The sequence below is a fragment of the Gopherus evgoodei genome, chromosome 5 (genome assembly GCF_007399415.2).
Source record: "Gopherus evgoodei ecotype Sinaloan lineage chromosome 5, rGopEvg1_v1.p, whole genome shotgun sequence".
Taxonomy (NCBI): Eukaryota; Metazoa; Chordata; order Testudines; family Testudinidae; genus Gopherus; species Gopherus evgoodei.
The window spans coordinates 135,264,218-135,281,551 of NC_044326.1; the positions used below are offsets into that span (position 1 = coordinate 135,264,218).

Here is a 17,334-nt window from a genome sequence, read left to right on the forward strand (position 1 = left end):
CCCTGCAGGTAGGTCCTGAAAGTCAGGGATGGAGGCATGTGGTGATGCAGGAATTTTAGTCTGGATTTATGTCTAACTATGGGCCTAACCCAAGTCCCATTGAATCCTCCAATCGCCTTCACTGTACCGATTTGGTGCTGCTTTTTGCTAACCAGGACAATGTGCTAGATCTATACATATTTAATTCAACAATATAGCTTAACTTTTTTACTAGATTAATTTTTGACTTGTAATTTGTGTCAAACTGTATTTGTGTGGAAATTCAATTAAAATGTACAAAAACAATATTTTAATTTTATTATACAAAACTACCCTTAAATGTGCTGGATACATAACAGGGGGGAGTTTATCTGCACATATTTTTCATTTAAAACTTACTTTTTGTTTAACAAATCAGTTATTGTCTGTAGTTGATTGAACTGATTGATTCTGGTCACCCTTTTTTTTTAATCTGTTTTGAACTAATAGATCTCATCCCCTCACACTTAGTTTATATTCATAGATTGGAAGAGGGAAGCAGGCTTTCCTTTGCAGTTTCCAGTTGGTTTCTTAACTTTGACTGAACTAGTCATCAGCTGAACTAGTTGAGTAAATTGAAAGAAGAAAATATTTTCTGAGAACCTGCAGAAGGAGTCACTGCTATCAAAAGATGGGTTAGCTTTGGTTCCAGGTGCTTTAGCTAGTGATTTCTATCAGTACAGTGGTTTGACTTTCTTTAAAACATTGCAGCAAACATGTACTGCTTAATATTATAATCTATGAACATAATTTAAAATAAGTGTAAAAATAATAAGTTTAGGCCTTAATACATGATGTAATAATTTCAAATTTAATTTTCAATAGGTTTATTTTAAAAAAACCACCTGTATTCAATTTTTAAAAAATCTGATTTAAATCCAACTCTTTTGAATTTTTAAAATCATGTAAATCTTTGATAGTTATCCACCCTGTTGTTCAGTTAATGTTTGTAAAGTACTTTGAACATGCTAAGCCCAATGTAAGAGATGCATATTTATTACTACTTCCCTTGGGAAGGAATTGTTGTTAAACAGTTGGGGCTCATTTGTCCTTACCTAATATCAGTCAGGCTGACTTATAACTTGTATTTCCAGACAAAAAACACATTGAAAGTGCCTATCAGTAATGTAAGATATACTACAATTTACCTACCCCAAACCAGGAGAGTCATTGATAAGCCTGTTTGAATTTCTTTTTAAGTTTAACCTTAGGTATTAAAATATAGTTAGGGAACCCAAACAACCTTAAGTCTGCCTGGTAATAACGCCATCGGGGTGGGATGGGGGAGTTGCAAAATCTAATATTCTTTCAAAATCCGTTTAATTTCATCTACGTCCACAAACATCTAAAGTGCCTTAATCATAGCTGAATGGCTTTTGCATGGTGTCACTACAGGGCAGAGTTAAGGTTTCTGCTGAAAGAAAAACTTCTAAGTTATGGGAGACAAGACTATTAATCCACTTACAACAATCTTCAGAAATAGCCTGTGCACAAGATTTCAGTGAGTTTTAATCACATGGGTTGCTGGATGAGTCTGACAGAGCAGGGTTATGGTTGTTGGAGTGTCCTTAACTACATTTCTTACCTTAACATGTTTGGTTTTGTTTATTTGTAACTTTAACTGTGACTTCCTGCATTTAGACTGCTTGGTTTGGGGATAGTTATGGTCATATTTGGATTGCAGTCCAGACCAATAAGGGGTTGTCACCTCCTGCACTGTAACCATGGGTAGTGCCTTAAATGCTCTTCTGTTGTGGCTCATAGCCTGGACACAAACAGTCAGCAGACAAACATATGGGGTACCCTGAGTGTCTGTGTGCTGTGCAGCCTTGGTCCAACACTTCTGACCCCAGCAGCCTGCCACAGCACAACAATCTCACCCTGGTTTCCACCAACTGTAGTTATACCTAGCAAGGTGATCTCAGGACACTTCCAGTCCCAAGTTTCCACAGAACCATCTGCCTTGATATCTCCAGCCCTCTCCTGAACCACTCTGATAAATAATAAGGTTTGTTTGTTCCTTTAAAGAGACTGTACCCAGCAGCTTGCTACATTAGCTGGAGTGAACAATTACTTCAGACACAGCACTGGGTTGGTTTATATTAAAATAAAACAACTTAATTAACAACAGGATGCAAGTAATGTGATGCCAAGTAAAAGAAATAAAAGTAGAGATACTTGCAAGCAAATAAAAATGAAAATATACATACATCTAAAAGTCTAAAACTTACCTAGCAAGGCACAGTCTCTGTTTAAGATGGTTTTATTCACCCATTACTTTTGGTCCAGCTTGGCTGACTGTCTCCAGAGGTGAAAGTTAGCTGGTACGGTCCGGTTCGGCTTACTGGCAAGAGCTGGTACCCCATGCCAGACCGTATCAGCGGGGATTTAAAGGTCTTGGAGCTCCAGCCCCTGCGGGGAGCCCATGGCCCTTTAAAGCACCGCCCAAGCCCAACTGCCTGAGTTCCAGCGGTGCTTTAAAGGGCCCGGGGCTCCTCACAGCAGCCAGAGCCTCTGGCACTTTAAATCGCTGATGGAGCCCTGCGGCTGCTACCCCAGCGCTGGGCCCTTTAAATCATTGCCGGAGCCCTGCTGCTGTTACCCCAGTGGCAAGAGCACTGGGGTCTTTAAATCCCCACCTGAGCCCGGCTGCCGGAGCTTCAGGCTCCGTGGGGAGTCAGGCTCCGGTGGGGATTTAAAGGGTCCGGGGCTCCCCTCAGTAGCCGGAGCCCTGGGCCCTTTAAATCGCTTCCGCAGCCCTGCAGCAGCTAACCCAGCCCTAGCCCGAGCCCTGTCTCCCCGGGGTAGCGGTGGCAGGGCTCCCACGGTGATTTAAAGGGCCCAGAGCTCTGCAGTGGCTGGAGCCCCGGGCCCTTTAGTTCACCCCTGAGCCCCGGGGCTCCCAGCCACCTCTGCAGCTGGTAGCTTTCGGGTGATTTAAATGCCCTGGGCGTCCCAGCCACAGCCGGAGCCCCAGGACCTTTACATTTTGAAATGCTCCTCTTCCGGTTGAGGTCATGCCTCTTCCCTTTGAGGCCCCGCCCCGCTCAGGACTCTGGCATACCGGTAAGTCCTTTAAACTCTTTCACCCCTGACTGTCTCTCTGTCTGGAGGACCTTAAGGAGTCTCTCTCCTTTATTCTCAAAGTTAGGAAGGCCTCCTGCGGGAGACTGTTCTCCTATGTTTCACTGGCCTAGGTGGAGCTATGATAATTCTCTGTTGCTTGAGTTCAGGCTCAAGATAACCTCTGCTGGTCTGCTTGATAGCTTTGTTTACTGCTAATATGTAAACTGAGGTAAACCACATTCCTTTGTCTAGGGCAGATCAGTTTATCACCTTGGCCTAGGCCAGGCTGTCTTCTTAAACCTGTTCTAGTAACATTATACAGGGGGAATTCATAGCTTCACATATGAAGTTAACACCTGCATTTTACAATGATATTAATGACCAGAGTGCTATTAGTTTTCAGTTGATACCTTACAAGGTGTATGTTGTACAGCAACATTTTGCAGTAGCGTGTAGGGTGTGAATACAAGGGCGCTTAGGGTGAATAGTTTAGTTTACCCTAAATTACACAATTGTACTGTTTGCCGTAACTGCATCTCATTGTAGGTTTTTGTCTGGGAATGTCCTTGTTTGGAGTCTTAAATGAAAATTTTCATACATGAACAGTTCACAGGAATGTTACTCTGGGATATTTCTAATGATATGAAAGGATGAAATATCAATCTTAAATCACTTTTAAATTTTTTGTACCTTAAATAGCTAGGTTCACCAGTACCCTTTATCCTACTCAAGAACAGCACAAATCAGCCAGATTTACAGGCCAGATAAACTGGGTTTACAGCTCCTTTGTTTTGCCAGAGCTGTGCAAAGGAGGTGGATTGCATATTGCAGTTCCCCCAACCTCCTACGTTCCTCTAGACAGCTCCCTGGTTTTCCCCTGCACATACATGCATAACCCTTCACAAACACAACCTTTCACCACTCGCACATACCTCTGCCTCTGGCACTCCTACTCCAAATTCCCCTACCTCTGGAATCTCCCTGTTTCTCCCTCAGTCGTGGTTTATCTGAGTAGATCTGACACAGTGGGTAGTTTCTGAATATATTTAGGATTAAAGGTCAGTTTTTGCTGTTTTTCATAATTGAAAGCTTAACTGTCACAAAGAACGAACCCTTTTCAAGTAGGCCACCATCTCCCATTGTTCTCAGTGAGACTGATGCCACAGCTGCCTTCAGGAGAAAGGTGGTCCTGGAGTCTAGGCTATGAGCAGGCAGACACACCCAGTCCCACTGAGAACAGAGAGAGACTTCCTTCTCAAAATGGCCACTAACTGAAGCCATCTCATGCTTCAGTCCCATTTATAGCGAAAGGTTATGCCAGCCATTTTGAAGGTGGTAGGGTTGCCAACCCTTCTGGTTTCTCCAGGAGTCTCTGAGAATTGGGCTAAATCTCCCGGAGGCTACTGAAGCCAAACTGGGAGATTTTAGGCACTAAAAGTCTGGTGGTGCAGTGGGGATAAGGCAGGCTGCCTACCTGCCCTGGCTCTGCGCCGCTACTAGAAGTGGCCGGCATGTCCCTGCGGCCGCTGATGGGGGCAGGGGGTCTCCACGTGCTGCCCCCGCCCCCAGTGCTGACTACACAGCTACTATTGACCACTATGTTGAGGTGGCGCAGTACTGTAAACTATCCCTTACTCCCTGCAGCGTATGTAACAGTTTTGTTTTGTGGAGTCAAATGTCTCTTTTGTGTGTTTCAGAGGAAGCCATTTCTACATATGGAAGAGAGAATGTGAAGATCTACACCACCTCTTTTACCCCCATGTATCACGCTGTAACTCAAAGGAAAACTAAGTGTGTCATGAAACTGGTTTGTGCCGGCAAAGAAGAGAAGGTGAGCAAAATGAAACAAGAACTCACAGCTAAAATGTTCAGGATAGTGCAGCAGCTTGTATTCTGCTGTTATCCAAGTCTATTTAGCTAAAGGTAAAATAACTGACTTTGCATATTTAATTCCAGCTCTTCCATTACAGTGTTTATGTTCATAGATATAAATTGCCTTTCTAAAAAGAATACTTTACATTAAATATTTCATGCAAACACACGTTAGAAACATTGTTCAAATTGCAAAGTCAAACTGTGAAAAGTGGAAAATTTTCTGTAATATATGTATGAATCCTTGGCATGCCTGTTTCCATCTGAATGTTGCATTGCTATCCAGTGACTGCAGAAGGGTTAACAACTGCTCCTGGATCAGGGTAGGAGGAGGGTGTGTGTGTGTGTGTGAGTGAGACCTTGCTGTCTGGAAGGAATAAATACACTCATTAAAGAACTGGCTCAAACCAACCCAAATCAATAGCCAGTGACTGAGCACTCAGCTTAACAGCAGGAAACACCAGCAGGTAGAACTTGAGAACTGAACTGGAGAACGAAGTATCATATGACTGCCAGAGGGGGTCGGCTTTTTTATTTTTTATTGGGGGGTAGGGGGGAGACTTGAGTCCAAACCAGGGAGACAAGGGAAGGAAGGGAGCAAGAGATGGAGTCCATCACAGCATGGCTGGCTGGCGATGGGCCTGATTTGACCTGGGTGGACTATGGCTTGTCTTCTGCCTCACTTTGCTAACCTGAGGACATTCAGGTTCTGTATGCCAGGTGACTAATAAATGGTGGTGGTTTCTGAAAAGGCTGCCTGTATTTCTGTGAATACTCACTGACAGCATTCTGCCCTGAAGGGCTACAGTGCACACCTGCAGCAGTCTAGCTTGGTTGGATTCGCTGCAGGGAGCCACAGAGAAAGAGGGTTAGCTGGTACCGAAGGCCCAGTCTTGGTAGTCATGGTCCTGTCCTGGTGGAATTGTATGGGTCCTTGAAGCCCAGCACACTTTAAAGGATCACTCCTAGGAGAGTAATTACAGGCTGGGGCATAGACCAGACCCTGTGACTCCATGACCTTAATTTGGCCCAACCTTGGTACTGAATGAAGCAGGTGTAATGTGGAAAAAATTTCTTGTGACAATGAAATTAAAGATATCGTAATGTGTGTGTCAAAGGGGATTTGTCATTTGCTAACTTTCAAGTGCTTGATTTGTAACCTAAATAATGTTCCTCTAAGAGGTTTTTTATAGGTCGTCTCCTAGTTTTTTAAGGAGAAAGGTAAAAACAAATTTGATTATGTACAATTTTAACGAGAGGTCAAAAGAATCTTCTATAATGGAAAGTTTTAAGCAGCCTCATTACAGAGGTTGTTGCAAGTTCCATATATAATATGAATATTATAGTGGCATGGGAGCACCGCCATTTAAGGTTACGTTGTGACATCTGTTTAAAGAGTGAGCTTTCTAAGTCCTCTAAGGTCCATGTGCCTGGGTAGATTTGAAATTTGGAGTGCCTCGGAACATGCAGGGTAGGCTTAGTGACCCAAATTCATATGAGCAAGGGGTTCCAGAGGTATAAACTCCCCTCCTCAAAAATAGCCACTTAAAAGTTGTCAAGTGGAATTTTTTTTGCTCAAAGCTAGAGATCAGTAGAGCCCTGCAAATTCATGGAGATCCATGGACCATTTCTGTGGATGCCAGCGTGGATGGGGATACAAATTTTGTATCCACGCAGGGCTCTGATGGTAAGAGCAGGCAGGCAGCTGTGAGGAACCGCGGCCCGACTAAGGCAGGTGGAGGGTCCATTGCGGCTCTGCACAGCTCTGAGCTGCCCCCTTCCCCAGACGGAGCCAGGACAGGGAGCCTGGGTCCCTCCACCTGCCCTGGGTGGGGTGCTGCGATACTGGGGAGGGGGCTGCTCAGACCCCATGTCTGCAGCAGGTGGAGGGTCCATGATGGCTCCCCACAGCTGCAGGCACATCTCCCCCTCACTGGGATGAGGGGTGGAGGTGCCTCAGTCCAGCCCTCAGTGTAGAGCCCTGCACATCCATGGCTATCCATAGATAATTTTTGCAGATTGGATGCAGATGCATATTTGTGTATCTGCGCAGGGCTCTATGTATTAAATAGTTTGTCTCTTGAGTTTTACCCAAGATAGTGCATGGCACTCACTACATTTTTGGGGGACCAAAATTGGGAATGATATTTAAGAAAATGGACATATTTACACTAGACATGTACCAATACAGATATACAGCTAGAGAGTTTCCATTCCCTCCATTCTATATGCTTTAAAGCTCGACTTTTCTAAGTGCTGTAAAATCTGAGTGGTGACACTGATTGCTTTGGGCTTGTCTACATCAGAAAGTTGCAGCGCTGGTGAGGGAGTTACAGCGCTGCAACTTTGAAGGTGTACACATCTGCAGGGCACCACCAGCGCTGCAACTCCCTGTTTGCAGCGCTGGCCGTACTCCCGTTTTGTCTCAGGTGTAGAGGATCCAGCGCTGGTGATCCAGCGCTGGTAATCCAATGTAGACAGTTACCAGCGCTTTTCTTGACCTCCGTGGAAGGAGGAAGCCTCTGGTAATCAAGCTGGTTTCCTTTCCCGGTTTGCTCTCTCGGTCCCGGAGCCAGCCAGCAAACCGCAGGGAAGGAGACCTGCTTGCTCGGGGTTCCGGGACCGAGAGAGCAAACCGGGAACGCCGCGGTTTGCTCTCTCGGTCCCGGAGCCAGCCAGCAAACCGCAGGGAAGGAGACCTGCTTGCTCGGGGTTCCGGGACCGAGAGAGCAAACCGGGAACGCCGCGGTTTGCTCTCTCGGTCCCGGAGCCAGCCAGCAAACCGCAGGGAAGGAGACCTGCTTGCTCGGGGTTCCGGGACCGAGAGAGCAAACCGCGGCGAAGCTGGTTTCCTTTCCCGGTTTGCTCTCTCGGTCCCGGAACCCCGAGCAAGCAGGTCTCCTTCCCTGCGGTTTGCTGGCTGGCTCCGGGACCGAGAGAGCAAACCGCGGCGAAGCTGGTTTCCTTTCCCGGTTTGCTCTCTCGGTCCCGGAACCCCGAGCAAGCAGGTCTCCTTCCCTGCGGTTTGCTGGCTGGCTCCGGGACCGAGAGAGCAAACCGCGGCGTTCCCGGTTTGCTCTCTCGGTCCCGGAACCCCGAGCAAGCAGGTCTCCTTCCCTGCGGTTTGCTGGCTGGCTCCGGGACCGAGAGAGCAAACCGCGGCGTTCCTGGTTTGCTCTCTCGGTCCCGGAACCCCGAGCAAGCAGGTCTCCTTCCCTGCGGTTTGCTGGCTGGCTCCGGGACCGAGAGAGCAAACCGCGGCGAAGCTGGTTTCCTTTCCCGGTTTGCTCTCTCGTCCCGGAACCCCCCTTGAAGCCGCCCAACAGCGCTGCAGTGTGGCCACATCTAACACCACTTGCAGCACTGGTTGCTGTAAGTGTGGCCACTCTGCAGCGCTGGCCCTATACAGCTGTACTAATACAGCTGTAACAACCAGCGCTGCAAAATTTTAGATGTAGACATGGCCTTTGAAATGTTATGTGCCTCATGGGGTGGGGGATATAGTGGTGTCGATCCACATTTTGGAATTAGTTGGCCACTGGTTTTCTCGAGTTACTGGCCAGCCCCCAAAACTGATTTCCTTCTTCTGTCTTGTAGTGTAAAACTGAAAGATACTAATGACTGGATGGTTCACAGACCCTCTTGATGGCTGTGAGCTCACCCGTCAGTTAACATAACTAAGGACCAAGTCATCACCACCCCTCACCTAAAACAAAGAGACTTTTGGATTAAGTGGCTGAAGGTTACTACAATTTGAGGCCTGGATGGCAATGTTGTTTTTGGGTGGGAAGGGGATGTAATCAGTCTTTGGTGGGGGGCAGGGGAGGGTTAGACATGTGAATGCCTCTTGAGAGGGATATTAGGGGTGGAGGAGTGGAGAAATGAGGAGAGAGGGACTTAAGGCTGCAGAGGGGAGGGGAGATTAAAAATGCTTGAGACCAAACAAGCAAGTTTACCCAATTTATTGTCTAAAGACATATGAAAAGGAGATATACATACCACTCCTTCTGGGAAACTGTTTTCTTGCAATGTGCAGTGCCCCTTACACAGAAAATGTTTTTGAAATACCCCTCTCCTCCCAGAAATACCCAAACCCAACCTATATTTTTAACAAAATTGAAAGCGCAGAAGTCATCCAATCAGCTTTTTATCTTGTTTTTCTGGTACCAGGGTACCTTTCCTTCTCTCTGTTTTGGATACTACATTCCAAACTAGTTGCCCATGAAGGCACCTGCCACCCTGTACCAAGACATAGAATTAAAGTGTTTTGTTTTTGAGAGGTTTTGGATTGTCTAGTACCAAAGATTACCTTAGTTTTGCAGGGTATTATGGGATACATATCTTGACATGCATGAACAGTTCTTGTTCTGAAGCTGTGCAAAGCGTTCTTACTAATGATAGAAAGGATTCCACTAGAAAATGCTACACAACCAAATGGAAGCGTTTCTCTCTCTGGGCTCAACAAAAACTTCCCTGCAGTCTCTAAGGTTAAGGTACTCCTATTATTCTGGACTATCATCTTTCATTCAAAACCCATAGATTTTTCCATCAGGTCTGTATGGGTCCACCTGGCATTAAACGGTGTGTACCACAAAGCTTCAGATGGTAACTCAGTCTTTGTTCACCCACTAACGACCAGATTCTGGAAGAGCCTAATCAGAATCTTTCCACCAGTAAGGAAACCTACAACCTAATGGGACTTAAACCTTGTTCTTTCAGTGCACATTAAGCCTCCCTTCAGACCACTATTTACATGTTTCATGTCTCTCCTGTCCTTGAAGGTTGCATTCCTGGTGGCCATCACCTCAACCAGAATGGTGTGTGAGCTCAGAGAGCTGCTGGCATATCCACCTTACACCATATTCCATAGTCATGGTTTCATTGCATTTACACCCTAAATTCACCCCCAAGATAATTTCAGCATTTCACTTGGACCAGTCAGTTCATATATCTGTGTTTTTTCCCAAAACCACACACATCTGAAGAAAAGAGGAGACTTCATTTTCTTAATGTGCATCAGGCCCTAGCCTTTTATGTACAAAAACAAAACCAACCAGAAAATCTCCCAGATTGCTTATTGCTGAGTGAAAAGAGTTCAAGGTTGTCAAGGTTCCTTCCCCACTCTGAACTTTAGGGTACAGATGTGGGGACCTGCACGGACATTTTTAAGTTTAATTACTAGCTTAGATCTGGTATCACTACCACCACCCCCAAGTACCCCCTTTTTCCCTGGGTAGTCTTGAGGGACTTCACCAATTCCCTGGTGAACACAGATCCAAGCCCCTTGGATTTTAAAACAAGGAGAAATTAACCATCTCCCCTCCTTTCCCCCCACCAATCCCTGGTCAGTCCAGATCCAATCCCTTTGGATTTAAAAAACTAGGAAAAATCAATCCGGTATTAAGAAAAAAGGCTTTTAATTACAGAAAAGAAAGGTAAAAGAAAACCCTCTGGGAGATATTAGCATACCAGCTACTCTCACAGACAACAGATTAAAAACACAGAGGATGTTCCCCTGGGCACAAATTTAGTTACACAAAAAAAATACTCAAATACGCAATTTGATTCTACCTCAATTTGCATAAAACAAGCTACAAAGAAATAAACATAAACCTATTTATTCCTTTCTAAAACTTACTACTCTGATCAAAGGCTGGTTCCTTGATCTTTTTCACTCCGGCTGAAACTGAAACTCTAAACAAAGGAAAAACTTCCCTCCTTCCTTTTGAAACATCTTGTTCCCCCATTGATTCCTCTGGTCAGGTGTTAGCTAGGCTAGGTGAACTTTTTAACCCTTAACCATCTGTTTATAACAGGTCAGACTATATCCCCTGAGCGTCTTTAAATGGATATTGGCCTGTATCTTACTCTGCTACAAGTTATCTAATATGACTTCCTCTCATGGGGTTAGGGCTCATTCTACAAGTGCACAACCAACATCAGTACCATCACTCCAAGAAGTACCTGTACTGGACATTTGCAGAGCAGCTACGTTGAGTTCTGTCCATGCATTTTCAAGACATCATGCTTCAGTTCAGGACTCCTGTGCTGACACATCCTTTGGGATGGCGGTCCTTCAAATGGCTCCGCTGCGTGCATCCTTTTACCCTCCTCCTACTTGAGTACTGCTTGTCAGTCATCCACAGTGGAATTTACATAGGTACCAGCACTCAAAGATGACAAAACAGTATTTGCCCTTGTAATTGGAGGTCCTTCGAGATGTGTGGCCCCTATTTGTATTCCACTATCCACTCTGCTTCGGTCATTTTTCTGTTTGCGGCAGGAAAAGCAGTGGTCTGTTTTGCCCTTTATCTCCATGGTTAGAGGCACATGCACAGACCAGTGGACGGTGCTTTCAAGAATTCTTTCAATCCAGACACATGGAGTTCATGTGCAATCACAATGGAATACAGATGGGGACTATACATGTAGAACAGGGATGGGCAAACTTTTTGGCCCGAGGGCTACATTGGCGTTGCAAAACTGTATGGAGAGCCGGGTAGGAAGGCTGTGCCTCCCCAAACAGCCTGGCCCCTGCCCCCATCCACCCCCTCCCACTTTCCACCCCTGACTGCCCCCCCCCCCAAATTCCCGACCCATCCAAACCCTCCCCCACAGCTCCTTGTCCCCTGACCACTCCCTCCTGGGACCCTCCCGTCCCTAACTGCCCTCCCAGGACACTACCCCCTATCCAACACCCCGGCTCCTTACCATGCCGCTCAGAGCAGGAGGAGCTCGCAGCCCAGCCGGAGCCAGCCATGCCGCCACACTGCCCTGCAGAAGTGGCGGGCCACAGTGCTGCCCGTGTGGTGGCGTGGCTTTGGGAGAGGAAGGACAGCAGAGGAGGGGCTGGGGGCTAGCCTCCCTGGCCAGGAGCTCAGGGGCTGGGCAGGACGGTCCCACGAGCTATATGTGGCCTGCGGGCCGTAGTTTGCCCACTTCTGATCTAAAGAACCTTCAGTTACAAAGGTAAGTAACTTTCTCTCGTGCATTTCTGCTGACATAACCTACAAAATTGAGTGGTAAAATTATCTTTGATCCTTCAAGGTACACACTCTTCTAATCATATCAGTCAGCTTTGCCAAGTGGCTCCAGCCAATCCCTCCACCATTCAGTACAGTTGCAACTAACACAGTGAACATACCTTGGGTGGGTATGCAGATTTGCTAGAATTCAGATCTATAGAACACAACACAAACAATGGCACGGTCTTAGTCCTTCCTCATATCTACTTACAGAATTTAAGGTTGGAGGGGTCCATTATGCCCGTCTAGTGTGACCTCATGTATAACACAGGCCATAGAATTTCATCCACTTACACCTGTATTGGGCCTAATATGTGTTTGACTAAAGTATCTTTGAGACAGGCATCCAGTCTTGATTTGACCATTTCAAGAGATGGAGAATCCTCTACTTTCCTGGTAGTTTAACCTTTGCCATATCCATGCTGATCCATTCCCAGTGGTTTTGCCAGCAGTAGAGGCACGAAGTTATGGTGGTGTTGGGGGGATGGCAGGGACCTTAAACTTTTTGTATTTGCTGGTTTTCAGAGGCTTACATTAGCCACTTTCCACATTCTGAAGCAAGCTGCTTTCCACAGGCTGGAAACAGCACTGGGCAACCTTAACTCTCCATTAACAATGTTTTTGAACATCTAAGCATATGTAGATTTGTTGTTTGAAAGGCTATCTACTGGTCAGCAGTTGCTTCCCCTTTGCCAATGAGTGATCAGGGTGATGAAGATTCTGTAGCTGGGGTGCAGTGATGACTCATTACATGCTCATCTTTAATAAATTCAGTTTCTTATTGTTTGAAGGTGTTGGGACTACACATGCAGGGCATAGGATGTGACGAAATGCTGCAAGGTTTCGCTGTAGCAGTCAAAATGGGAGCAACAAAGGCCAGCTTTGATGAGACGGTTGCCATTCACCCAACTTCAGCAGAAGAGCTGGTCACGCTCCGTTGAAAGGTGGTAAATTTCTGGTGCTTGCAAACAGATCTGTAATGTGGCAGCCAAAAAACTAAATAGACTTGCAGAATCATGATTTTTCTTCTTGGTGCCACTTTTACAGACTTCCTTTTCTGTGACACTCCAGATAATAATCAGATTCTTCTGTTTTTGTAATCTATGAATACATGTAGAAAAAATCATAGAGATGTCCAAAAAACCAGCAGCAGCATCTGTTCATCTCATCCAAACAGCTTGGTTTCTTGAAGCTTCATTGGTTTAGAGTGAAAAATAAACAAAATGATTTAAAATTTTTCGTTCTTGCTTTATTATCTCAGTCCTCATTAGCTTAGCTAAGCCCATGTTCTGACTGGCTGAGCTAGCCGGTGCAAAAGAGATGTCTCCAGTTTTTGTTACTTTAACCATTTGTTTTTTTCATGTGGACATGTAGAATAATCTTCCTTCTCTCTTACCCAGCATGGCTCTGTGCGCACAGAAAAGCTATTCCTGGGTTACGATCTGCAGGAGGAATTTCAGGGCATGTCTATAATGCAATGTAAAAACCTGTGGTGGTCCTGTGCCACTGACTCCAGCTTTCAGGGCATGGGCTAAAAGGCTGTTTAATTGTGGTGCCGATGCTCGGGCTGGAACCTGGACGCTAAGATTCTGCAAGGGGGGTGGGTCCCAGTGCTCAAGCTGCAGCACAAGCCTGAGTATCTACATCACAATTAAACGGTCCCTTAGCCTGAGCCCCAGTTAGCTGGCTTGGGCCACTGGCAGATTTTTAATTTCAGTGAATACATACCCTCAGTGAGCAAAGCTAGCCTTGTGGCTGAGGCGTTTGACCAGGACTCAAGAACTCTAGGTTCAATTCTCTGGCTCTGTCACAGTCTCCACGTATAACCCTGGACAAGTCACACACTCTGTTCCTCAGCTCCCTAGCTGTAAAGTAGGGACAATAGTATTTTTCTCCTCGTGGGCATGTGATATTGGTTCAGTCCTCTCTACACTCTTCTAATGTAGAATTATGGAGGCTCCATAATTATGGTTGGTTCTAAATTAAGGCATAAATTCCTGTTGTTTTTTTTTTAAGTAGGTGGCCAATTGGTTGGAAGTTTATTAATTTAAGCTTGCCAGTCGTGGAGATAATATTGACTCTGCGAGGAAAGTCTTGTCGGGAAATTCCACAAAGCCTTTTAACTGAGCCAGTGACTGAACTTGTAAGTTGAAATCCCTACAAGGACTGTCTAGTTGCAGTTTGTGATTCCTGAGATGGAAGGGGTGAGAACACCATGGATACCTCCTACTGGCTATTGCTTCTTGTAAGAAGTATTACTTCCACGCGATTGAGACATGAGGTTTATGAAATGCAATTTGGAATCATGCCTTCCAGCCCCTCATGGGGGATTACAATGGGGATGAGTGTGATGGAATGCACCCCTGTATTTGCACCCTACACACTGTTGTACAAAATATGCCTTGTGAAGTATCATTTGAAAACTAAGAACTCACTGGTCAATAATATCACAGAGAAATGTGTGTAGCAACTTTTATATGTAAAGTTTAAACATAAGCTGAAATTATGACTGAAGTGTGTTTCCCAGATAAATCTGGGCGTGGGTAAACATGTTTCTCAGACAAAGGATAAGCTGACAGATCTGGCCAGGTGTCATCAAAGCTGATGGGCCGTCACCTGTCAAGTGGCCATTCTTTGGCAAGAAAGGGGGGTGGGGGCAGGAATAAAAATACCTGCATTTTAGCAAATAGCCACCAGCAGCTATTCTTTCACCACCAGACTTCTTGACTCCAACCTCATAGCGGAAATGAACTTTATCTAGGGGTAACCCTCAGGAAAATGGATTTCAAAGGGGTACTGAACTATAAAAAGTGAGAGGGGAACACACCAAGTTCTCTTGTCCTATTCATCTCTTGCCCTTTCATGTGAGAAGACAAAAGAAACCATCCCATTTGACGCTGGGATCTTGACCTGAAATCTGGTCACCTTTGTTGCTGGGACCATGTGGTAAGAATTTTATCTTGAACCAAGTCTATCTTGTTAAGTTTAAGTCCTAGGAAGGGTTTTATATTTATTTCTCTTGTAACCATTTCTGATTTTAATGCCATATACTTGTACTCACTTAAAATAAATCTCTTTGTAGTAGGGCTGTCAAGCAATTAAAACAATTAATTGCGCTGTTAATAATAGAATACCATTTAAATATTTTTTGATATTTTCTATATTTTCAAATATATTGATTTCAATTACAACACAATACGAAGTGTACAGGGCTCACTTTATATTTTTATTACAAATATTTGCACTGTAAAAAAAAAACAAATAAATAGTTTTCAATTCACCTAATATAGTAGTGCAATCTCTTTATCATGGAAGTTGAACTTACAAATGTAGAATTATGTACAAAAAAACCCCCCTGAAATAAAAATAAAATAAAACAGTGTAAAACTTTAGAGCTTACAAGTCCACTCAGTCCTACTTCTTGTTCAGCCAATCGCTCAGAGAAACAAGTTTGGTTACAATTTGCAGGAGATAATGTTGTCTGCTTCCTGTTTACAATGTCACCTGAAAGTGAGAACAGGCATTCACATGGCACTTTTGTAGCCAGTGTCGCAAGATATTTACATGAGGCTACACTAAAGATTCCCCTGTGTATGGTTAGCTCGGTTACCCAGGTTAAGGTTACACATGGAAAGAGTCTGCAGCCTAGGGTTACTGTTAGGTCAGTAGGATGCCTCATTCTAGGGCTAGGGTTGGTTTCAGTAGAGTTACCCTGCCTAGGGGTAGAGTTAGAAAGCGTATGGCTCCCCAGCCTAGGATCAGTGGTGGGTTCAGTAGGGCACCCCAGACTATGGCTAGGATTACAAAAGGTAGGGCTGGCTGTCTGTCATAGGGCTGTGGGTACAAAGGGAAGGGCCCCGGCATCAGACGAAGGTTGCATTCAGTAAGGATCCCTGGCCAAAAGTTAAGGTTTGGTCAGGAGTGATCACTGGTCTATGGTTACGTTTGCAAAGGCTAGGGCTCTCTGGCCTAGGGTTAAGGTTACAAAGCAGAGGGCCCTACCGCTCTGGAATTATGGTTTGGTTCAGTAGCGATCCCCGGTCTAGAGTTATGGTTAGACTGCAGAGCCCTACCCTTCCTATGGCGAGGGTTGGGATCAGTTGGGTTCCCTGGGCTAGAGGTAGGGTTGTAAAGGGTAGTGCTCCCTAGATGCTTTCAAGGAGCAGAGGCTTCCATCCAGCATTCTCTGCTTGGCGTTCCATTTTGTATCCTGATTTTTATCCCTGTAACCTTCACTCCCATTACCGTGTTTTCATTTGTTGTCCCCCAGGGTTAGTTGATGCCTAGCTCCAGCGGCTTCTCCCCTTAAACCGAGGGGCCTTCAGTAATGGGGGAGCCTACACTGCTCATCCCCTGTGCTTCAGTGAGCCACCTCTCTCAGGCATGCAGCAACAACCCAGCTGTGCTCATGTACCCTGCCCACAGCTCCGGCAGTAACTTGCCCTCAGGCATGCGGTAGCAACCTATCTCAGTAGAGCCTGAGTCAGGTGACCCCTTCAGGCCCAGCTATTTCCGCAGCTCCGCCAAAGCTGCAGATATGTCTGTGAACAGCACTAGCCAGCCAGGAACCCTCCTGCAGCTACACAGTGTATTGGACTCTCGACACTCGCAGCCTGTCTCTGCATCAGCCTAACCTGAGCCCTGGTCCAGCCCTTTCTCCTCTCCCTGACCCTTGGACTCGCATCATCTGGCTTTTCTCTTTAGCCTGTACTTGGGCTTTAGCTACAATACTGACTCTGGACACCTGGCTTCGACCCCTGGCTTGCAGCGGGACTTTATCTGTGATCTTGGTTCTGACTCTGGCCTGTCCCCGGGTCTCGATTGCAGTGCCACCCTTGGCCCAGTCTGACCCTGTGTCTGGCTTCAACCTCCACTCCAACCACTGGGCCTGACTACTGTGAGGCAGTGCCTGACGATTAGGGGTCTACGGTTAGGGTTAGGATGGCTCCCCAACCTAGAGCTAGGTTTATAAAGGGTAGGGCTTCCCAGCCCCGGGATAGAGTTAGAAACAGAAGCAGTAGAGTGATGACAATTTCTTCTTGACAGGGATCTTTATTCTCTTTCCCCAGAGTTCAGGGGAAACATGTTTGGGCATGTCCCCTGTTCCTGGGTGTGGCGTGTGGGGAAAACAATCAACACAGTCTTTTGTCCACTGATATTCCACAATGGTTTGTCTGGTGTCTCTAGGCTTGGGCAGGAGATGACACCTCTTGTGGTAAACTGGTATTTCACACTTGGTAATGCTGCTTTCCTGGCTTGTAAAAGCAGCAAAGAATCCTGTGGCACCTTATAGACTAACAGATGTTTTGGAGAATGAGCTTTCCTGGGTGAATACCCACTTCGTCAGATTTCC

At 45.7% G+C, this 17,334-nt stretch overlaps 1 protein-coding gene across 5 annotated transcripts in view; it reads left to right on the top strand.

Annotated features, from left to right (window-relative positions):
* The window catches only part of GSR (glutathione-disulfide reductase), a 44,325-nt gene extending 29,268 nt beyond the window's left edge, over positions 1–15,057 (top strand). The window contains exons 12-14 of one of the 5 annotated variants that reach the window (XM_030565297.1): positions 4,782–4,915; positions 12,773–12,925; positions 14,001–15,057. In XM_030565297.1, coding sequence (XP_030421157.1) covers positions 4,782–4,915; positions 12,773–12,922 — 284 coding nt within the window. In that variant the 3' untranslated portion in view covers positions 12,923–12,925; positions 14,001–15,057. Of the gene's footprint in view, positions 1–4,781; positions 4,916–12,755; positions 13,218–13,997 lie in introns of those variants that run through there. The other 4 variants (XM_030565296.1, XM_030565300.1, XM_030565298.1 and 1 more) reach the window with 4 other exon arrangements.
* Positions 15,058–17,334: the final 2,277 nt, after the last annotated feature.